Source organism: Anomaloglossus baeobatrachus, chromosome 5, assembly GCF_048569485.1.
Source record: "Anomaloglossus baeobatrachus isolate aAnoBae1 chromosome 5, aAnoBae1.hap1, whole genome shotgun sequence".
Lineage (NCBI taxonomy): Eukaryota > Metazoa > Chordata > Amphibia > Anura > Aromobatidae > Anomaloglossus > Anomaloglossus baeobatrachus.
In genome coordinates this window covers 116273568-116290999 of record NC_134357.1, presented here as the reverse complement: position 1 = coordinate 116290999, position 17432 = coordinate 116273568, and the positions used below count along the sequence as shown (strand labels likewise).

The 17432-nt window shown below is 42.2% G+C and overlaps 1 protein-coding gene across 1 annotated transcript in view; it reads left to right on the top strand.

Moving 5' to 3' along the window:
- Nucleotides 1–16957, top strand: part of LOC142313369 (hexokinase HKDC1-like) — a 55801-nt gene extending 38844 nt beyond the window's left edge. Inside the window, exons 13-18 of the mRNA XM_075352385.1 lie at nt 1284–1379; nt 5568–5667; nt 5952–6135; nt 6754–6909; nt 9934–10167; nt 16706–16957. Coding sequence (XP_075208500.1) covers nt 1284–1379; nt 5568–5667; nt 5952–6135; nt 6754–6909; nt 9934–10167; nt 16706–16859 — 924 coding nt within the window. The 3' untranslated portion in view covers nt 16860–16957. The remainder of the gene's footprint in view (nt 1–1283; nt 1380–5567; nt 5668–5951; nt 6136–6753; nt 6910–9933; nt 10168–16705) is intronic.
- Nucleotides 16958–17432: the final 475 nt, after the last annotated feature.

The following is a 17432-nucleotide window of genomic DNA, read 5'->3' as shown; positions in this document are numbered from 1 at the left end:
CATACGCCATCACGCGGATACCATACGTACCGGAGAAACGCCCCAAAAATACGGAACACGGACCCGAAAAACGGACCGTGTCATACGGACGTTTTTTTTGCGGAAGTGTGTTTTAGGCCTAAGGAAGTGTCTCAGGCAATGAAGGCCGCTGGCATCCATTATGTTATACACAAAGAGAAGACTCGGAATCAGAGAAGCAGTAGAATGAGGTATTTTAATCATTCATAGTGCATTTATTGGAAATTCTATTTGTGAGATGGAGGGTTGCTTTAATTTCCGTGAGGGATATATTCTGCTGCTCTTTTACCCAACAATCTGAGGGAAATTTTAAATGGATCTTGTCTCAGATGTTTCACCATTTTTTGGGAAAATGTCAATAACAATTGTACCTTTAAAGGGAACCAACCAGCAGTTTTTTTTTTCTCTGCCATAATGGCACTAGGATGCTAATTAAAATACCTTTAGTTGAGAAATATGAGGCTTGATTGGAGAATAATCCTTGTTCAAAGCTTCAGAAATTACCGGATTTTTCAGATTATAAAACGCATTTTTCCTCCCAAAAATTTGGGAGGAAAATGAGGGGCGCATCTTATAATCCAAATGTAACTTACTGGGGAGGTGGAGAGGGGTCACAGGAGATGCTGCGGGGTGCTATACTGCGAGCTTATTCGGGGCGGTGTGCTGTCCAGGGGACTGTGCTGGGGGCTGTGCTGTGGGCTGTGAGGCAGGGGTCGCCATTCTGAAAATCTCGGCGGTGCGGGCTTCAAATTATGGCTCCTGGAGTCGGCGCGTGCACAGATTGAGCTCTCATCTCAAGAAGTCATCTGCGGCAGAGTTAAGGAAAATGGCGCCTGGAGGTGGTGCATGTGCAGATGAGATCTCCATGTGCACACGTGCCGCCTCCGGGCGCCATTTCTTTGAAGCCCGCACAGCCGACAGTTTCTGGATGCTCTTCCTGTCTCACAGTGCCCGCAGCAAGCATCTGGGACACTCGCTGCACAGCCCGTAGCATCGCCCTACTCCAACACCGCTCCTGCCTCCTGTGACCCCGCTCCACCACTGCTACTGTCCCCCTCCGGTAAGACACCACTGGATTATAATTTACTAATCTATACTGTATGTTACTCCTCGTTATGTTTAGTCCGAAAAGATATAACAATGGACAATTGTGTGGTTTAGTAATCTTAGGTTTTGAGGCATTCCTTATAAGAGCCCCACATAGCAAGTGATGTGAAAACTACTGTCACTGCCGTATGTCTATTGGGTTTTGTTGGGTTTTATAGGGAAAATTGGTTGGATGGACAAAAGGCTTCAAAGCCACAGACTGTGAAGGACAGGATGTCGTCGACATGTTGAGAGAAGCCATTAAGAGAAGGAATGTAAGTAAACCTCACTATACTACAGGTAGCTGTTCTACTAAAAATAAAATAAAAATTAGAATAAGGCCTTGTGGCCACGTGGATTTTTTTCCTTGCTTCTTTTAATCAATAAAAGCAAGGAAAAATCATCCCAGCAAACTATGAGAATCTTGACTTGCTGTGCAGACGTTGCTTTTTTTTTCGTTGCCGTTTTTGTTGCTGAAAAGCGAAGCAGCATGTCAATTGTTGCTGCATTTTTTCCTGCTTTTTTCACCAATTGACTTCAATGGAGTAAGTGAAAAGCGCAGGAAAAAACGTATATTTAATTATACGTAATGTGGACGTTGCTTTTTTGTGCATTTTATGTGCTTTTCTGATATCACTGGGGTTTCCTGCAGCCATTTCCTCATCTTGCTGTCTTTACCACGGGAAGTCCGGTGACATCACAAGGCGAGTCGAGTTCATGCCAGCGGATCACCGGGGTTTCCTGCAGAGCCGCTGGAATGAACTCGGTTCACCTTGTGGTTCCCTGCACCTAGGCCTTGTGGTCTTTACCATGGACATTGATGCAGAAAAGTAAAGTGACATAGGTGCCCTGGTCTGTGAGGCGATCTCTACCACAGTAACCCGGGGTCATCATGGTGACCCCTTGGTACAATGGCAGCAATCGGGTCCCTGTGATTACATTACAGGGACCCGATTGCCAGGGAGAGGTAAACTATTCTTCTCCCTGCCTTCTGAATGCTTCGATTGCACTGATTGCCAGTGACCTGGCGACGACTGCAGGGGTACAGCACCTGAACCTCACAGTCACCATGACTAAAAAAAAACATAAAAAGAAGCATGGAAAAAAGCACGTGAAAAAACATGCAAATGCAATAAAAAAATGTGTGTTTCTTCCTGCCAAAACATGCATATCTATTTATCTATCTATCTCATATATATATATACACACACAAACACACACACACACACACAGTATTTAGTTGTATAAAAGTGAATAAATAAGTTAAAAAAATGACGTAGCGCTCCGCGGTATTTTTGATTCTCAGCGCAGATAAAGCGGATGGCTCCTGGCTGCCACCCCCATCTGCCTGGCTTTACCTTGGCTGGCAATCAAAATACAGGGAAGCCCATCAATTTTTTTTTAATTATTCAGGAATCCGGCATAGCATCTTCATAAAAAAAGAAGTTTTATTGATCCATTAACATCCAATAAAACGGACAAGACGTGTTTCGGGGACACCCTTGTTCACAATCCGTCTCAATCACAATACAATTCCCCATTTAATAGCAGTAAGAAAGGGGAGGGGAAGGAAATGGGAGAGGAATAGAAAAAAAAAAAGCAGCATTTACCATTTAAGATATGTGAATACACACAATAATAATAAACACATCTAAATACAATTTCAACATCACGGTGTAAACATTCAATATAGATACAATAGATCATTTTTAAGGTTCATACCCTTTGGATCCCTGCTGTCCATGTAGTAAATCCACCTTGCTTCTCTGAAATGAAGCAGCTTTTTTTTAGATCTCCACCTCGGCTAGGTAGATTAACCCGTTCTATGCCAGTGACCTTGAGGCTACTACAATCTCCCCCATGCACTTCTAAAAAATGTTGGGATGCCCCAGATAAACTCCTCATGGTGGAATTAGCCGCATCATAGATGTGTTCTGATATGCGGCGTCTAAGCGGACGAGACGTGCTCCCTATATACTGAATACTACATGCACAGCAGGAGATCAAATAAACCACATTTGTAGTACCACAATTAATCAAGGAATGAATATTATAATTTCTTCCAGTAGCACAAGAAGCAAAGGTTTTAGTATTATGCATAAATTTACAGAGCCGCATTTTTTTTAGCACATTTCACAGACCCCGTTGTTGGTAACCACATGGACTTACTACATTTATTATTGTTTCTACTACCTATTACATTATTGTAGTCACTGGGAGAAAGAATATTCCCCAGCATCCTATTATTTTTTGGGACAAATTTTATACCTTGATCTATGATCTTCTTTAGCGTGGTGTCAGTAGACGAGATAGGAAGACATTTCTTTACTATAGCTTCAATGCTGTAAAAATCCCTGCTATACTTAGTTGTAAAAACTACATTATTATTGTGACTCGCCCACCCCAGGGCTATGGGACAACCGGTGCCGGGCCGGACTAGTCCGGGGGTCGTCAGTGGTGGCGGGGCCCGACTCCGTGACCCTGGCGGGAGTCAATTAATATGGCTTCAGTCGGGGTGGTGATTATAGTTTATATTCGTGACGCCACCTGTGGTTTGCGGCTATTAAGCCGACGCTGCTGTATGGGGCCTCCGGGGCTGGTGGAATGGCAGCTGGGATGGTCCTGCTCCCCACAGGTGGAGCGGTGCCCCGGGGCAACTGTTGGTGCTTGTAAGTGTCGATGTAGTGATGGAAGTCTATGCAGTGAAATAACGGAGACAACACCAGGGGGTGCAGTTTCAAGGTCTTTACTCACAGTTCCTGGCTGGTGCACACTGGTGCAGTTGGACTGCTGGAACCCACTGTCAGGGACCTCCGCCGATTCTGGGTAGCTCTGGGGGCGAAAACCGGTGCACCCCTCTATTGTGTTCCTTTCTTCAGCTGACTTCTAAGCCTCGCCTTTACTGGATGAACCTGGCTTGGCCTCCACTACAGCCTCCGGGCCTGGGGCTTTCCTAGTGGGTGTTCTACCCCCTTTCCAGAGGTTCTCTCTGTGGGCTGTGGCCCAGGGTGCTTGCAACTACCCTGGGCCTCGGTTTTTACCTTTGGAATTGACTTCTCTTCCTCCAGTTTCTAGGGACCGTCCCCTGTGTGCAGCTTGATCCCTCCACCTGATTGTTCTGTGGAACAGGCCACTACCCTGAAAGCTGTCTGTGGCCCTGGAATCCACTCTGTTCTGCTTGGTGTCACCTGGGCCTAGCCGGGCCCCAGGGTCTTCACCAGGAAGCGTCCCTTTCTTCTTCTAGCTCCTGACTGACTAGAGCACTACTCTTCTTACTCCTCTCAGCTCTCCTCCTAACTTCTAACTAACCTTGACCTTCCTCTTTCTACTCTACTTTCGGCTGGCTCCTCCCACTCACCCAGTTGCTAAGCTCCCACCCTATGGAAGCAGGGATGGGTCTTACAGCCCCTCCCAGCATGCAGCATGGGAGGGTAGCTGCCACTATCCCCGGTCCCTGTGTGTACCTAACAATGGGTGTAGTGCAGATTTGCAGATCGCACCCACTCCCATCGTTTGTGCAACAAATTGCCCGTGTCGCATTAAGTCAGTAACCCCCGTCACACGTACTTACCTCCCGAACAACATCACTGTGGGCGGCAAACATCCACTTCCTGAAGGGGGAGGGACGTTCGGCGTCACAGTGAGGTCACACAGCGCCTGGCCAATAGAAGCGGAGGGGCGGAGATGAGCGGGACGCAGGTAAGCTGCATTTCATTGTTCCCGGGGTGTCACACAGAGCGATGTGTGCTGCCTCGGGAACAATGAACAACCGGACGTTTGATTTTTAGAAAATGAGCGACGTGTCAACGAGCAACGATAAGGTGAGTATTTTTGCTCGTTCACACTCGCTCGTAGCTGTAACACGCTACGATATGTCAAACGATGCCGGATGTGCATCACTTACGACGTGACCCTGACGACATAACGTTTGATATATCGTAGCATGTAAAGCCCGCTTAAGCTGCAGTGCACTGCTCATGAGGTAACAGACATGGCTATATCAGGAGAACTATACTACATTTCTAATTGAAGTTCTTTGTTCATATTATTATTATTACACCTACTACATATTGGGAAAGGATCTTGGAGATGGGAATAACCCTTTAACTACTCTGACCCTCACATAATAAGACAGATAAAGAGGGGTTACCTCTATAAAACAGCTTCTTTAATTGAAAAATTCAGGGAAAAATTGTCTGACAATATTCTAAGCAAAGAACCCACTTAATCAATAGTGATACTTATATCTTTGATGTTACTCTAACATGGGATATACAAAATAGTCTGGCGCTGCAGAATAATGAAATATGCTTTGGTTCATGTTTATGAATGAGCATGTCATGAAATAAAACTGTGTCTGCGGATAATATTTGCAGTAATATGTGTAGGAATTGCTGCACTAATACGATTTCCATGTGTTTGGCTTCTGACATTTGTAATTTATTTTCTATGCTGCTTTGAAGGAGTTTGACTTAGACATTGTGGCGATTGTCAATGACACAGTGGGAACCATGATGACCTGTGGATATGAAGATCCAGACTGTGAAATTGGGCTCATTGCAGGTAATTGATTTTATAAAATATATATTGTGACCCAAGTGAATTTCACAGACATCCTGTGAAAAGGTATTACATTATGGAAAAGCAGTTCTCCCACCAATGTTACCAAGTTATCGTACTTCACTATTTCTTGGTTCACAAAAACTAATGGTGTTTGGGAGTTTGGCAACTTTCAGTCCATGTTTTTTGAGGGGATGGGATAAAACTGTAGCTACCCTATGGCCACCATACACACATACAGAATACAACCAAAAGTATAGTGTATGAGGTGAATCTTTGTTCTCCAGGTACTGGGAGCAATGTATGTTATATGGAAGAAATGAAGAACATTGAACTTGTAGAAGGAGATGAAGGGAAAATGTGTATTAACACTGAATGGGGAGGATTCGGGGATAACGGTCGTCTGTCTGATATTCAGACCCAATATGATACACATGTGGATGAAAAGTCTTTAAATCCTGGAAAACAAAGGTAAAATTAATTCCAAAATAAGGTGCAACATGATCTCTTTCCTTGGGCATCTGCTCTACTTTTTCTTTTATGAGTTTTGACAAATCTTACAAAAGTGTTGTCCGGTCAGAGAACATTGATGATGACCAATCAGAGCTTGTAACAACTGATCGTTTAGTGTAGCCAGTGTCGGCTGGCTACCGGTCTGTTATTAACGTAATACCCTAAGGATAGGTCATCCGTATATTCTGACCGGACAACCCCTTGAAGTGTGTGGTATAATCAAAATAAACCAGCTAATTGCCTTGCAATATCGTTGCGTGAGTAGTTCAGGCTAGACATCCAGTCTTCTCTACGATAATCAACTTATTTTATGCATGTCTTCTCTCTACTGACGTGTTGAGCAAAAAAGTTCCACTAATAAGGCAGAGTAGAAGTTCGGGGGAGATGTTCTCTTACTGATGTCTGATCTTGTTACTTCAGATGTTTGGGACCAATAAATAAATGAAAATGATTCTCGTGAATGTTACGCATGTAAAATTGATTTGAGATATGTAGGAAATACCATGCCGAGCACAAAATAATTCCAATGTACTCCAGCCACCATATTACTAAGTTCTATACTTTTATTCCATACAGCTATGAAAAGATGACCAGTGGAATGTACCTAGGAGAAATTGTGAGACAGATCCTGATAGATCTCACCAAACACGGCCTTCTATTCCGAGGACAGATTTCTGAACGGCTGAGGACGAAAGGAATATTTGAAACTAAATTTCTGTCTCAAATAGAAAGGTTATATATGTATTCTAAGATCCAGTCCAGACTAATGTCTAAGCGTATGTAAAAGTAAAAATGCACCTTTGAAAATCATATTTAACCCTAGAACGCGCAACCATAGATATCTACCATAGAAAACAAGTAACCAAGCAAGCCTGCGAGGCCCTAGGTATGCGTTCTAGGGTTAAAGAGAACCAACCACCAATATTTTCATATATAAACTAAAGCCAGTACTATACTGGCGCTATCATGCTGATTCTATACATTCCTTTCGTTGTGAAATTGGATGTATACTTTCTGAAATACAGGCAAGTAAAGTTTGTGAAATGCACTGTTACTTGATAGATAGCAGCTACAGAATATCTAATAGGTGGGTCGGGTTTTGCTAGTTATTCCCATCCCAGTCTGCCTGCCTGTCCTTCCTTCCCCTGTCTGTGTTATTACAGGGGGAGGAGAAAGGGAGGAAGGAGAGAGGCGGGAATAACTAGCAAAACCTGACCCACCTACTAGATATTGTGTAGCTGCTATCAATCAAATAACAGTGCATTTCACAAACTTTACTTGCTTATATTTCAGAAAGTATACATCCAATCTCACAACTAAAGGTATGTATAGAATTACCATGATAGTGCCAGTATAGCACTGGCTTTAGTTGATATATGAAAATCCTGGTGGTTGGTCCTCTAACTGACATACTATGGAAAGAGCATTATGGTGCAAATTTACTAAGCTATTATGGCACTATATTCGACTTACACGCCTTGTATAACAACAATTATGTATCTAGGGTATGTTTACACAGAGATGTTTTGCAGCAAAAAAATCAGATGAGATTTTCAAGAGAAATTCATGTCAGGAATCCACTGATTCTATTACAAGGTTTTTAGATCTGACACATTTTTTAATCAGTTTTCAAGCAGTTATGGAGCATTTTTTCTTAGCCTTCTGATTTAATTTGAAAGCTTCAAGTTTGAAGCATGTTCCATGAGGAATCCTCATGAAACTCATCACATCACTTCTTTTTTTTTTCCACCGCAAGGTTTTGAAAGCCTCATCAGAAATATATATTTGCTGTTTGAATAGCTTTTGCTCACGAACTGCAGATCTGCTGTTCTTAAAAAGGCTGTTAATGAAATTCCATGTGATACGCTCGCGCCGGGGCCGTGGGGTTACTCGTTACCGGGCCGCGGTTTCCATATCTGGGACACTGCGGTGGCAAGACCTGGTTCCGTGACCCCGGCGGTGTCAGTTAAAGGGAAGGGGGGTGATGATAGGGGTTGTAGTTCGTGACGCCACCTGTGGTATACAGCAAGTTAGGTGCCACAGCTGCGGGATGGGGACCTCTGGGGCACATGGTGATGCAGCTTGGTTGGTATAGCTCTCCACTGTGCGGATGAGGGAAGTAGTAGGTGATGGCCGGGGTTCAGGGCCGGAGATGCAGGCAAATAACGGAGCGACACAGGGATGCAGTCTCAAGCTGTTTATTATCTGTAGCAGGTTCCAAGGTAACACAATCTTTACGCGGTTTGCATAATATAGGAAACTATAGGAAAACCTTAGCAACTTCACTGGTGTCTTTCAGATGATGTGTGCATATGCCAGAATGGTCGTTATGTTTACACAGATAGTTGTGCTGCCCAGAACAGTAAGCTTAAGGCTGTGTCCGCACTTTGTGTTTCCACCTGCGTTTCAGCTGCTTTTAGGTCCGTTTTGAACTGCAGCTTTTTCATGCCAAAAGGCATGCGTTTTGTTTTTCCATAATAGTCTACGGAAAATGTTGATTTCCTGACCGCACTTTGCGTTTTAAAACGCTGCGTTTAATTTGCATAATTTGTGACAAAAACCATACGTTCAAAGAAGCAAACATCAAAATTCCAGCGTTTTACCTGCTTTTTAGGTGCAGAAACAATGCGTTTTTTACTTCAAAAACGCATGCTTTTCCGACATTAAAATAATGGAATAATATGTCCCTTTACACACACACATAGTCCGACAATTAAATTAATGAAAATCATGATTTTATTGCTATTTTAGCAATAAATATTATAAAACCGCTATCATTTCATGAAATATAACTATTTTCTTTATTAATTCAACAATTATATATGTTTTGCTTTTTTCTCTCTTTTTTCATTCTGTTTGACTATTTAATCTTTATTTAGCAGTGTCTTGATGTTCAAAACGCATCTGTCAAAACACAAGGGAAAAAGCATGTAAAAAGCGCTAAATACGCATCTAAAACGCGGTAAATATGCATGCGTTTTTAGCACTAATTTTAGGAAAAAGGCAACATTGGCTAAATCAATTAATTCCAAAACGTGCGTTTAGAAATGCAACTAGGATGACGCAAAGTGCGGACATAGCCTTAGGGTTCACTCACACTTACGCATAAAACAGACAAGTGCAATGCAAGAAAAAAAATCGCATTGCATTTGGACACATTATTCACTGATACAGAGCTGATCCATGAGGTTTTCCTCAGATGTAATTAGCCTGAGGAAAAAAATCGCAGCATGCGGCGTATGGTCACGTAAAATGGGCAAGATTCGCCAATGCAAGTCTATGGGTGCAAGATAACAATCGGATATCACACGAACCATCCGTATGCTGTCCAATTTTTAGGGATACATCACCATTCTGTAGCATACAACACTGTAAATAGCCCTGTTAATGACTGTAGCTGTTCAGAAAAGAAAATGCATTACTTTTCTGGATGAAAATAGGAGCGATTTTTTTTATATATATATATATATATATATATATATATATATATATATATATATATATATATATATATATATATATATATATATATATATATATATGTAAGTGTGAGCGAACCCTAAAAATCATGTCACCCAACGAATGAGCATTTTGCTATGATTATGTTTGGCTGCTTAGTTATTCACAATTATTGGTCAATGTAAATGGGCCCTTACTCTGCAAGTGGCCTTATAATTTTTTTATGGTCAAGGAACTCTTCTACTTATCTTATTTTGTATATATTTATCACTGATCATTACTTTTTTTTTTACACAGTGATCGTCTAGCTCTTCTCCAGGTCCGGAAAATCCTTCAGCAGCTTGGTTTAGACAGTACATGTGATGACAGTATCATTGTAAAGGAGGTCTGTGGCGCAGTGTCAACAAGAGCGGCAAAGTTATGTGGAGCCGGCTTGGCTGCAGTTGTAGATAAAATCAGAGAAAACCGTGGTCTGGACCATCTAAAAACTACAGTTGGTGTTGATGGGACCTTGTATAAATTACACCCACAGTAAGTTATTCCAGTAATACAGTAAAGATTTAATTATGGGATTAAACCAAGGAACTCATACAATGCTCTACAATGATCTATACAGTCTATCTATAATACCATACTGCACCATTCCTACAATGCTTGTCTACCTTTCACAGACTCAGCATACTGAGGGAGGAGTATATAGATTTTAAAGGAAACCTGTCAGCAAGTTTTTAGACCCCAAAGTAACGTCATCACAGTAAAGTACCGGAAGATTCCCCCATTGACTTCTATTATACTTGGTACAAGAGCACCAACTGCTCGTTAGAAAGTACCGAGCACCCGAGCATGGTAGTGCTCGCTCATCAGTAGTATGGATGATTAGTCCCATCCACTTATATTATAAATCTGTTGTCTCATAATCCATTGGCAAATTCTTATGCAAATGAGCTTGCAAGTGCAGGGTCAAGGCCTGACCTTACAGCTCTCTGGCTTGTCTTTCTCTTCCACCTTCCAGTTCCGACCTCTTGCAGGTCTGTCTTCTCAGTGACTTCTTTCTCAGTCCGAAATATCGTGCAGATGCCATCATTCCTGGGGGTAGCACATTCAGAGTATCATCCTAATAACATTGCGAGCGCCCTGCTATTACACATGCATCACCCCTGGGTATGACCAAGTCTTTGCGAGATCTCAGGTCGGGAACCATGTAACAGAGACTGACATCTCGCGCAGTCATTGTCATTCCCAGGGGCAGCACATGTTCAAATGCATAGTCCAGATCTTGCAATGTCAACAATACGACCCCCCAAAATTATAATGCCTGTGCTAGATATCAGTTAGGGGAGCAGGTCACAGAGAAGGATGACCTGTCAATCACTGGCAGTAAGCCAGACAGCGGGAGAGAGAGAGAAATGAGGCCAGAGAGCTGTAAGTGCAGGTCAACTAGACACAGACTTGACACATTCAAGTATGGAAGCAATCATCATTGCAGGTACATTACTTATACAATGTTACTTTGGGGTCTAAAAACCTGTTCACTGGTTTTCTTTAGAGAAAATCAAAATCAAAATTAGTCATATATATATATATATATATATATATATATATATATATATATATACACAGTACAGACCAAAAGTTTGGACACACATTCAAAGAGTTTTCTTTATTTTCAGGACTCTGAAAATTGTAGATTCACATTGAAGGCATCAAAACTTTGAATTAAAACATGTGGATTGAAATACTTAAAAAAGTGTGAAACAAATGAAAATATGTCTTATATTCTAGGTTCTTCAAAGTAGCTACCTTTTGCTTTCATTACTACTTTGCACTCTCTTGGCATTCTCTTGATGAGCTTCAAGAGGTAGTCACCGGAAATGGTTTTCCAACAGTCTTGAAGGAGTTCCCAGAGATGCTTAGCACTTGTTGGCCCTTTTGCCTTCACTCTGCGGTCCAGCTCACCCCCAAACCATCTCAATTGAGTTCAGGTCTGGTGACTGTGGAGACCAGGTCATCTGGCGTAGCATCCCATCACTCTCCTTCTTACTCAAATAGCCCTTACACAGCCTGGAGGGGTGTTTGGGGTCATTGTCCTGTTGAAAAATAAATGATGGTCCAACTAAACACAAACCGGATGGAATAGCACGCCGCTGCAAGATGCTGTGGTAGGCATGCTGGTTCTGTATGCCTTCAATTTTGAATAAATGCCCGACAATGTCACCAGCAAAGCACCCCCACATCATCACACCTCCTCCTCCATGCTTCACGGTGGGAACCAGCCATGTAGAGTCCATCCGTTCACCTTTTCTACAAAGACACGGTGGTTGGATCCAAAGATCTCAAATTTGGACTCATCAGACCAAAGCACAGATTTCCACTGGTTTAATGTCCATTCCTTGTGATCTTTAGCCCAAACAAGTCTCTTCTGCTTGTTGCCTGTCCTTAGCAGTAGTGGTTTCCTAGCAGCTACTTTACCATGAAGGTCTGCTGCACAAAGTCTCCTCTTAACAATTGTTCTAGAGATGAGAAGGTGTGTCCAAACTCTTGGTCTGTACTGTGTGTGTGTGTGTGTGGGTATGTGTGTGTGTGTGTATTTGTGTGTGTGTGTGTATATATATATATATATATATATATATATATATATATATACACACATACACTTGTGGTAGAAATTGTTGGCACCCCTCGTTTAATGAAAGAGAAACCCACAATGGTTACAGAAATAACTTGAATCTGACAAAATTAATATTAAATAAAAAAAATCTATGAAAATTAACTAATGAAAGTCATTCATTGCTTTTCAACCATGTTTCCACATAATTTAAAAAGAAACAAACAAACAAAAAAACCTCATGAAACAGGCCTGGACAGAAATGATGGTACCCCTGAACGAAATGTGACAAAAGGGACATGTTAAATCAAGGTGTGTCCACTAATTAGCATCACAGGTGTCTACAATCTTGTAATTAGTCAGTGGGTCTGAATATAGGGCTACAGATACTCACTGTGCTGTTTTGTGACGTAGTGTGTACCACACTGAACATGGACCAGAGGAAGCGAAGGAAAGAGTTGTCTCAGGAGATTAGAAAGAAAATTATAGACAAGCTTGTTAAAGGTAAAGGTTATAAGACCATCTCCAAGCAGCTTGATGTTCCTGTGACTACAGTTGCACATATTATTCAGAAATTTAAGATCAATGGGACTGTAGACAACCTCCCTGGACGTGGCCGCAGTAGGAATATTGATGACAAATCAAAGAGCCGGATAGTACGAAAGAGCCGAGAAAAACATCTAAAGATATTAAAGGTGAACTTCAAGCTCAAGGAACATCAGTGTCAGATCGCACCATCCGTTAATGTTTGAGCCAAAGTGGACTTCATGGGAGACGACCAAGGAGGACACCAATGTTGGAAAAAAAACATTAAAGTCAGACTGGAATTTACCAAACTACATGTTGACAACCCACAAAGCTTCTGAGAGAATGTCCTATGGACAGATGAGACAAAATGGAACTTTTTAGCAAAGCACGTCAGCTCTATGTTCACAGACGGAAAAATGAAGCATATCAAGAAAAGAACACTGTCCCTACTGTGAAACACGGAGGATGCTCAGTAATGTTCTGGGGCTGCTTTGCTGCATCTGGCACAGGGTGTCTTGAATCTATGCAGGGTACAATGAAATCTCAAGACTATTAAGGTATTCTAGAGAGAAATGTGCTGCCTAGTGTCAAAAAGCTTGGTCTCAGTCGTAGGACCTGGGTCTTGCAACAGGATAATGACCCAAAACACATAACTAAAAACACTCAAGAATGACTAACAGGAAAACATTGGACTATTCTGAAGTGGGCTTCTATGAGCCCCGTCCTAAATCCTATTGAGCATCTTTGGAAAGAGCTGAAACATGCCGTCTGGAAAAGGCAACCTTCACACACCAGACAACTGGAGCAGTTTGCTCTTGAGGAGTGGCCAAAATACCTGTGGAGAGGTGCAGAAGTCTCATTGACAGTTACAGGAATCGTTTGATTGCATTGATTGCCTCAAAAGGTTGTGCAACCACATATTAGGTTAACCCCTTAACGACCTATGACGTACTGGGTACGTCATGGATCATGTGAGGTTAATCCCCGCCCCCTGCCGTGGGCAGGTCGCGGCGATCCACGCACATATCAGCTGTTTTCAACAGCTGACATGTGTGCCTGCTAGTTGCGGGTGGAATCGCTTCCACCCGCGGCTATTAACCGCTTACATCTCGTTGCCAAAATCTGGCAGAGAGATGTATATGCGCGCCGCCATGACAGTGACTTACCCCGCCCCCATCGGAAGTCACGTGACATGATCACGTGACTTTCGGTGGTTGCCATGGTAGCACAGGGTCATGTGATGACACCTGTAGCTAACATGAGTCACTTCCTCTCAATGCCAGAATACAGCCGGCATTGAAAGTAAAGCACCAAATCTGCAGTTCTCAGCTCTGTAGCTGTGATCAGCAGATAGGGCAGAGCGATCGGATTGCTGATCGCTATAGCCCCCTAGGGGGACTAGTAAAATAAAAAAAAAAGTTAAAAAAAAGTTTTAAAAAATTAAAAAAAACCTAAAAGTTCAAATCACCCCCCTTTCACCCCATTCAAAATTAAAGGGTTAAAAAATTAAAAAAAATACACATATTTGGTATTGCCGCGTTCAGAAATGCCTGATCTATCAAAATATAAAATCAATTAATCTGATCAGTAAACGGCGTAGCGGCAAAAATATTCCAAACGCCAAAATTACGTTTTTTTGGTCACCGCAAATTTTGCGCAAAATGCAATAATAGGCGATCAAAACTTAGTATGTATGCAAAAATGGTATCGTTAAAAATGTCAGCTCGAGACGCAAAAAATAAGCCGTCACTAAGCCTCAGATCGTGAAAAATGAGAACGCTATGGGTTTTGGAAAATGGCGCAAGACGTGCGCCACTTTTTTTGGACAAGCTTGTGAATTTTTTTAACCCCTTAATTACAAGTAAACCTATTCATGTTTGGTGTCTACAAACTCGCACTGACCTCAGGCATCACAATGACATGTCAGTTTTACCATATAGTGAACACGGTGAATAAAATATCCCAAAAACTATTGCGCGATCACACTTTTGTTGCAATTTTTCCGCACTTGGAATATTTTTGCCGTTTTCCAGTATACTATATGGTAAAACGTATGGTTTCATTTAAAAGTACAACTCGTCCTGCAAAAAACAAGCCCTCATATGGCAAGATTGACAGAAAAATAAAAAAGTTACGGCTCTCGGAAGAAAGAAATGAAAAAACAAAACGGAAAAACACAAAATTAAGGGTACCATCATTTCTGTCCAGGGCTATTTCATGAGTTTTTTGTTTTTTTTTTAATTCTGTGGAAGCATGGTTGAAAAGCAGCAATGTCTGACTTTCAATGTTTTTATTTTAATAAATGTGATGGGGACACAGTTTTGTCGCACTACTAATACATAATTATTTCAGGTTCTCCTCCTTCACTTGCTATTTCAGCTTTCCTCATAAACCAATGCACAGCTCTGCTGTTCTTTAAAAGGCTGTTAATGAAATTCCATGTGACACACCCGTGTCGGGGCCGTGGGGTTACTCGTTACCGGGCCTCGGTTTCCGTTTCTGGGACGCTGTTGTGGCAAGGCCTGGTTCCGTGACCCTGGCGGTGTCAGTTAAAGGGAAGGGGGATGATAATGGGAGTTGTAGTTCTTGATGCCACCTGTAGTATGCGGCAAGTTAGGTGCCACAGCTGCGGGATGGGGACCTCTGGGGCAGATGGTGACGCAGCTTGGTTAGTATAGCTCTCCACAGGCAGAGCTGGGCCCCAGGACGTATGAGGGAAGTAGTAGGTGATGGCGGGGGTGCAGGGCCTGAGGCGCAGGCAAATAAGGGAGCGACACAGGGATGCAGTCTCAAGCTGTTTACTCACTGTAGCAGGTTCCAAGGTAATACGATCATTACGCAGTTTGCAGGGCTATGTGGGGGCCATAATACTATTTTCAGGACTATATGGGTAGCCAATATACTGTTTGCATGTCTAAATAGGGGCTATTATAATGTTTAGCGGGTTATGTGGTGGCCCTCATACTGTATATAAGCAATTATACAGTGTGGAGGGTGGTGAGGGGTCCACCATACTTTGTGGGTGGTTGTGTTTGGGCCATTATACTGTTTGGAGTGCTATGAAGAAACCATTATATTGTGTGTAGACATCTATACAGTGTGGAGGGTTATGTGGGGGTCATGATACTGTGGGGTTGGTTGTTTTGGGGCCATCATACTGTATGGAGATGTTTGATGCCATTATACTGTACGTAGGGTATTATACTCCTCTTTCTGTTCTCCATGCTTAGTGTGGCATGCACAGAAACACAATGCAAAGATTGAGTCAACTTCTCCCATTTCTATCTGGTTTTAGGTTTGATTTTCATATTACATCTATGAGGAAATTCCACACTGAAAGCTCAGTGTATCCGCAAAATAAATGTACATGCTGTCGCTTGGAAAAGCACGCAGCAGGTCATATTACGTAGAGGAAAAAAGAAGCACAGTGGACATGAGATTTCTATTAATCCCATCCACTTTGCTTGTACTTTAAATTGCTGCATTTTTGATGCAGTGAATTGCGTCAACAACAGGAGTAACACTCATCGTGGGCATATACCCCAACAGATCGCTCAGCTCAAATAGGCTGCCAATGTTCTCTGCACAACAGAGTCTGTATACTGTACATAGGACAATGTGCTGCTGAGAATGATGATTATTTTATGCAAACCAAAAGACCAATTGACCAGACGAACGAGTGGTGGTCGGTAACCTCTTTAGGCTGTACGATTATCCTGAACTAGCGTTCCTAAGAACAGGCACTCACAAAAAAACTTGCAGTATCAATGTACATTACATTTTAAATATCCACAAAATACATAATACAGAAATAACGCATGTCACATATATCTTTAGTTGGCTTTAACTTGTCAACTGTCTTGAGATACAGAATATTCAACAGATTCAATTTCAGTCATAACTTGACATCATGTTTGTTCTTTCTTGTTCTTATAGTTTCTCAAGAATCTTGCAAGAAACTGTGAAGAAGTTATCACCACAATGTGATGTGACATTTATCCTGTCTGAAGATGGTAGTGGGAAGGGAGCCGCGCTAATTACTGCAGTGGCCAAGCGCTTTCACAGTCAAGAGGAAGGGGACAAGAGCTAAAGATGGCTTACTAAAAGAGAATTCTCAAAAGGTGCTCATAAGTTTGGGATGAACTATTAAATCATTGCACTGAAAAGTATAATAAAGGGTTAAAGCAAGTGGACACCTTCAGAGTTGTGCTTGGGATTCGAAAATACAAAAACCAATGTTCTAAATAGCCATCATTACGAATTTCATACCATTTTACTGGTGTTGAGTCTGTGTAACATCTTCACCTAGCCATGTGCCCTTCTGTGTCTGACATACAGTCATAGGTGGATTATAATGAAAGGAATTTGGGCTACCACATGAGGCCCGAAGCTCTTGGGGGAAGCCATGGCCAGATTGCCCTCATTATAATGTTTTGTGTGGCAACACATACTCATCTCCATCCCTTTCCCATGATCAGGCTGATCTCTCACAGGAAGTGACTCATGACAGCATCAGGGGTCATCATCTGACCCTGTGCAGTCATGGTAACATATTGGTGCCCTGTGATTGCGTCCAATAAATTCGCACTTGTTAACTGCACGTCTGCTGATCAGATCAGCAGACATGTGCGGGTATTACCGCAGACTTGCCGCTAGAGCCCAC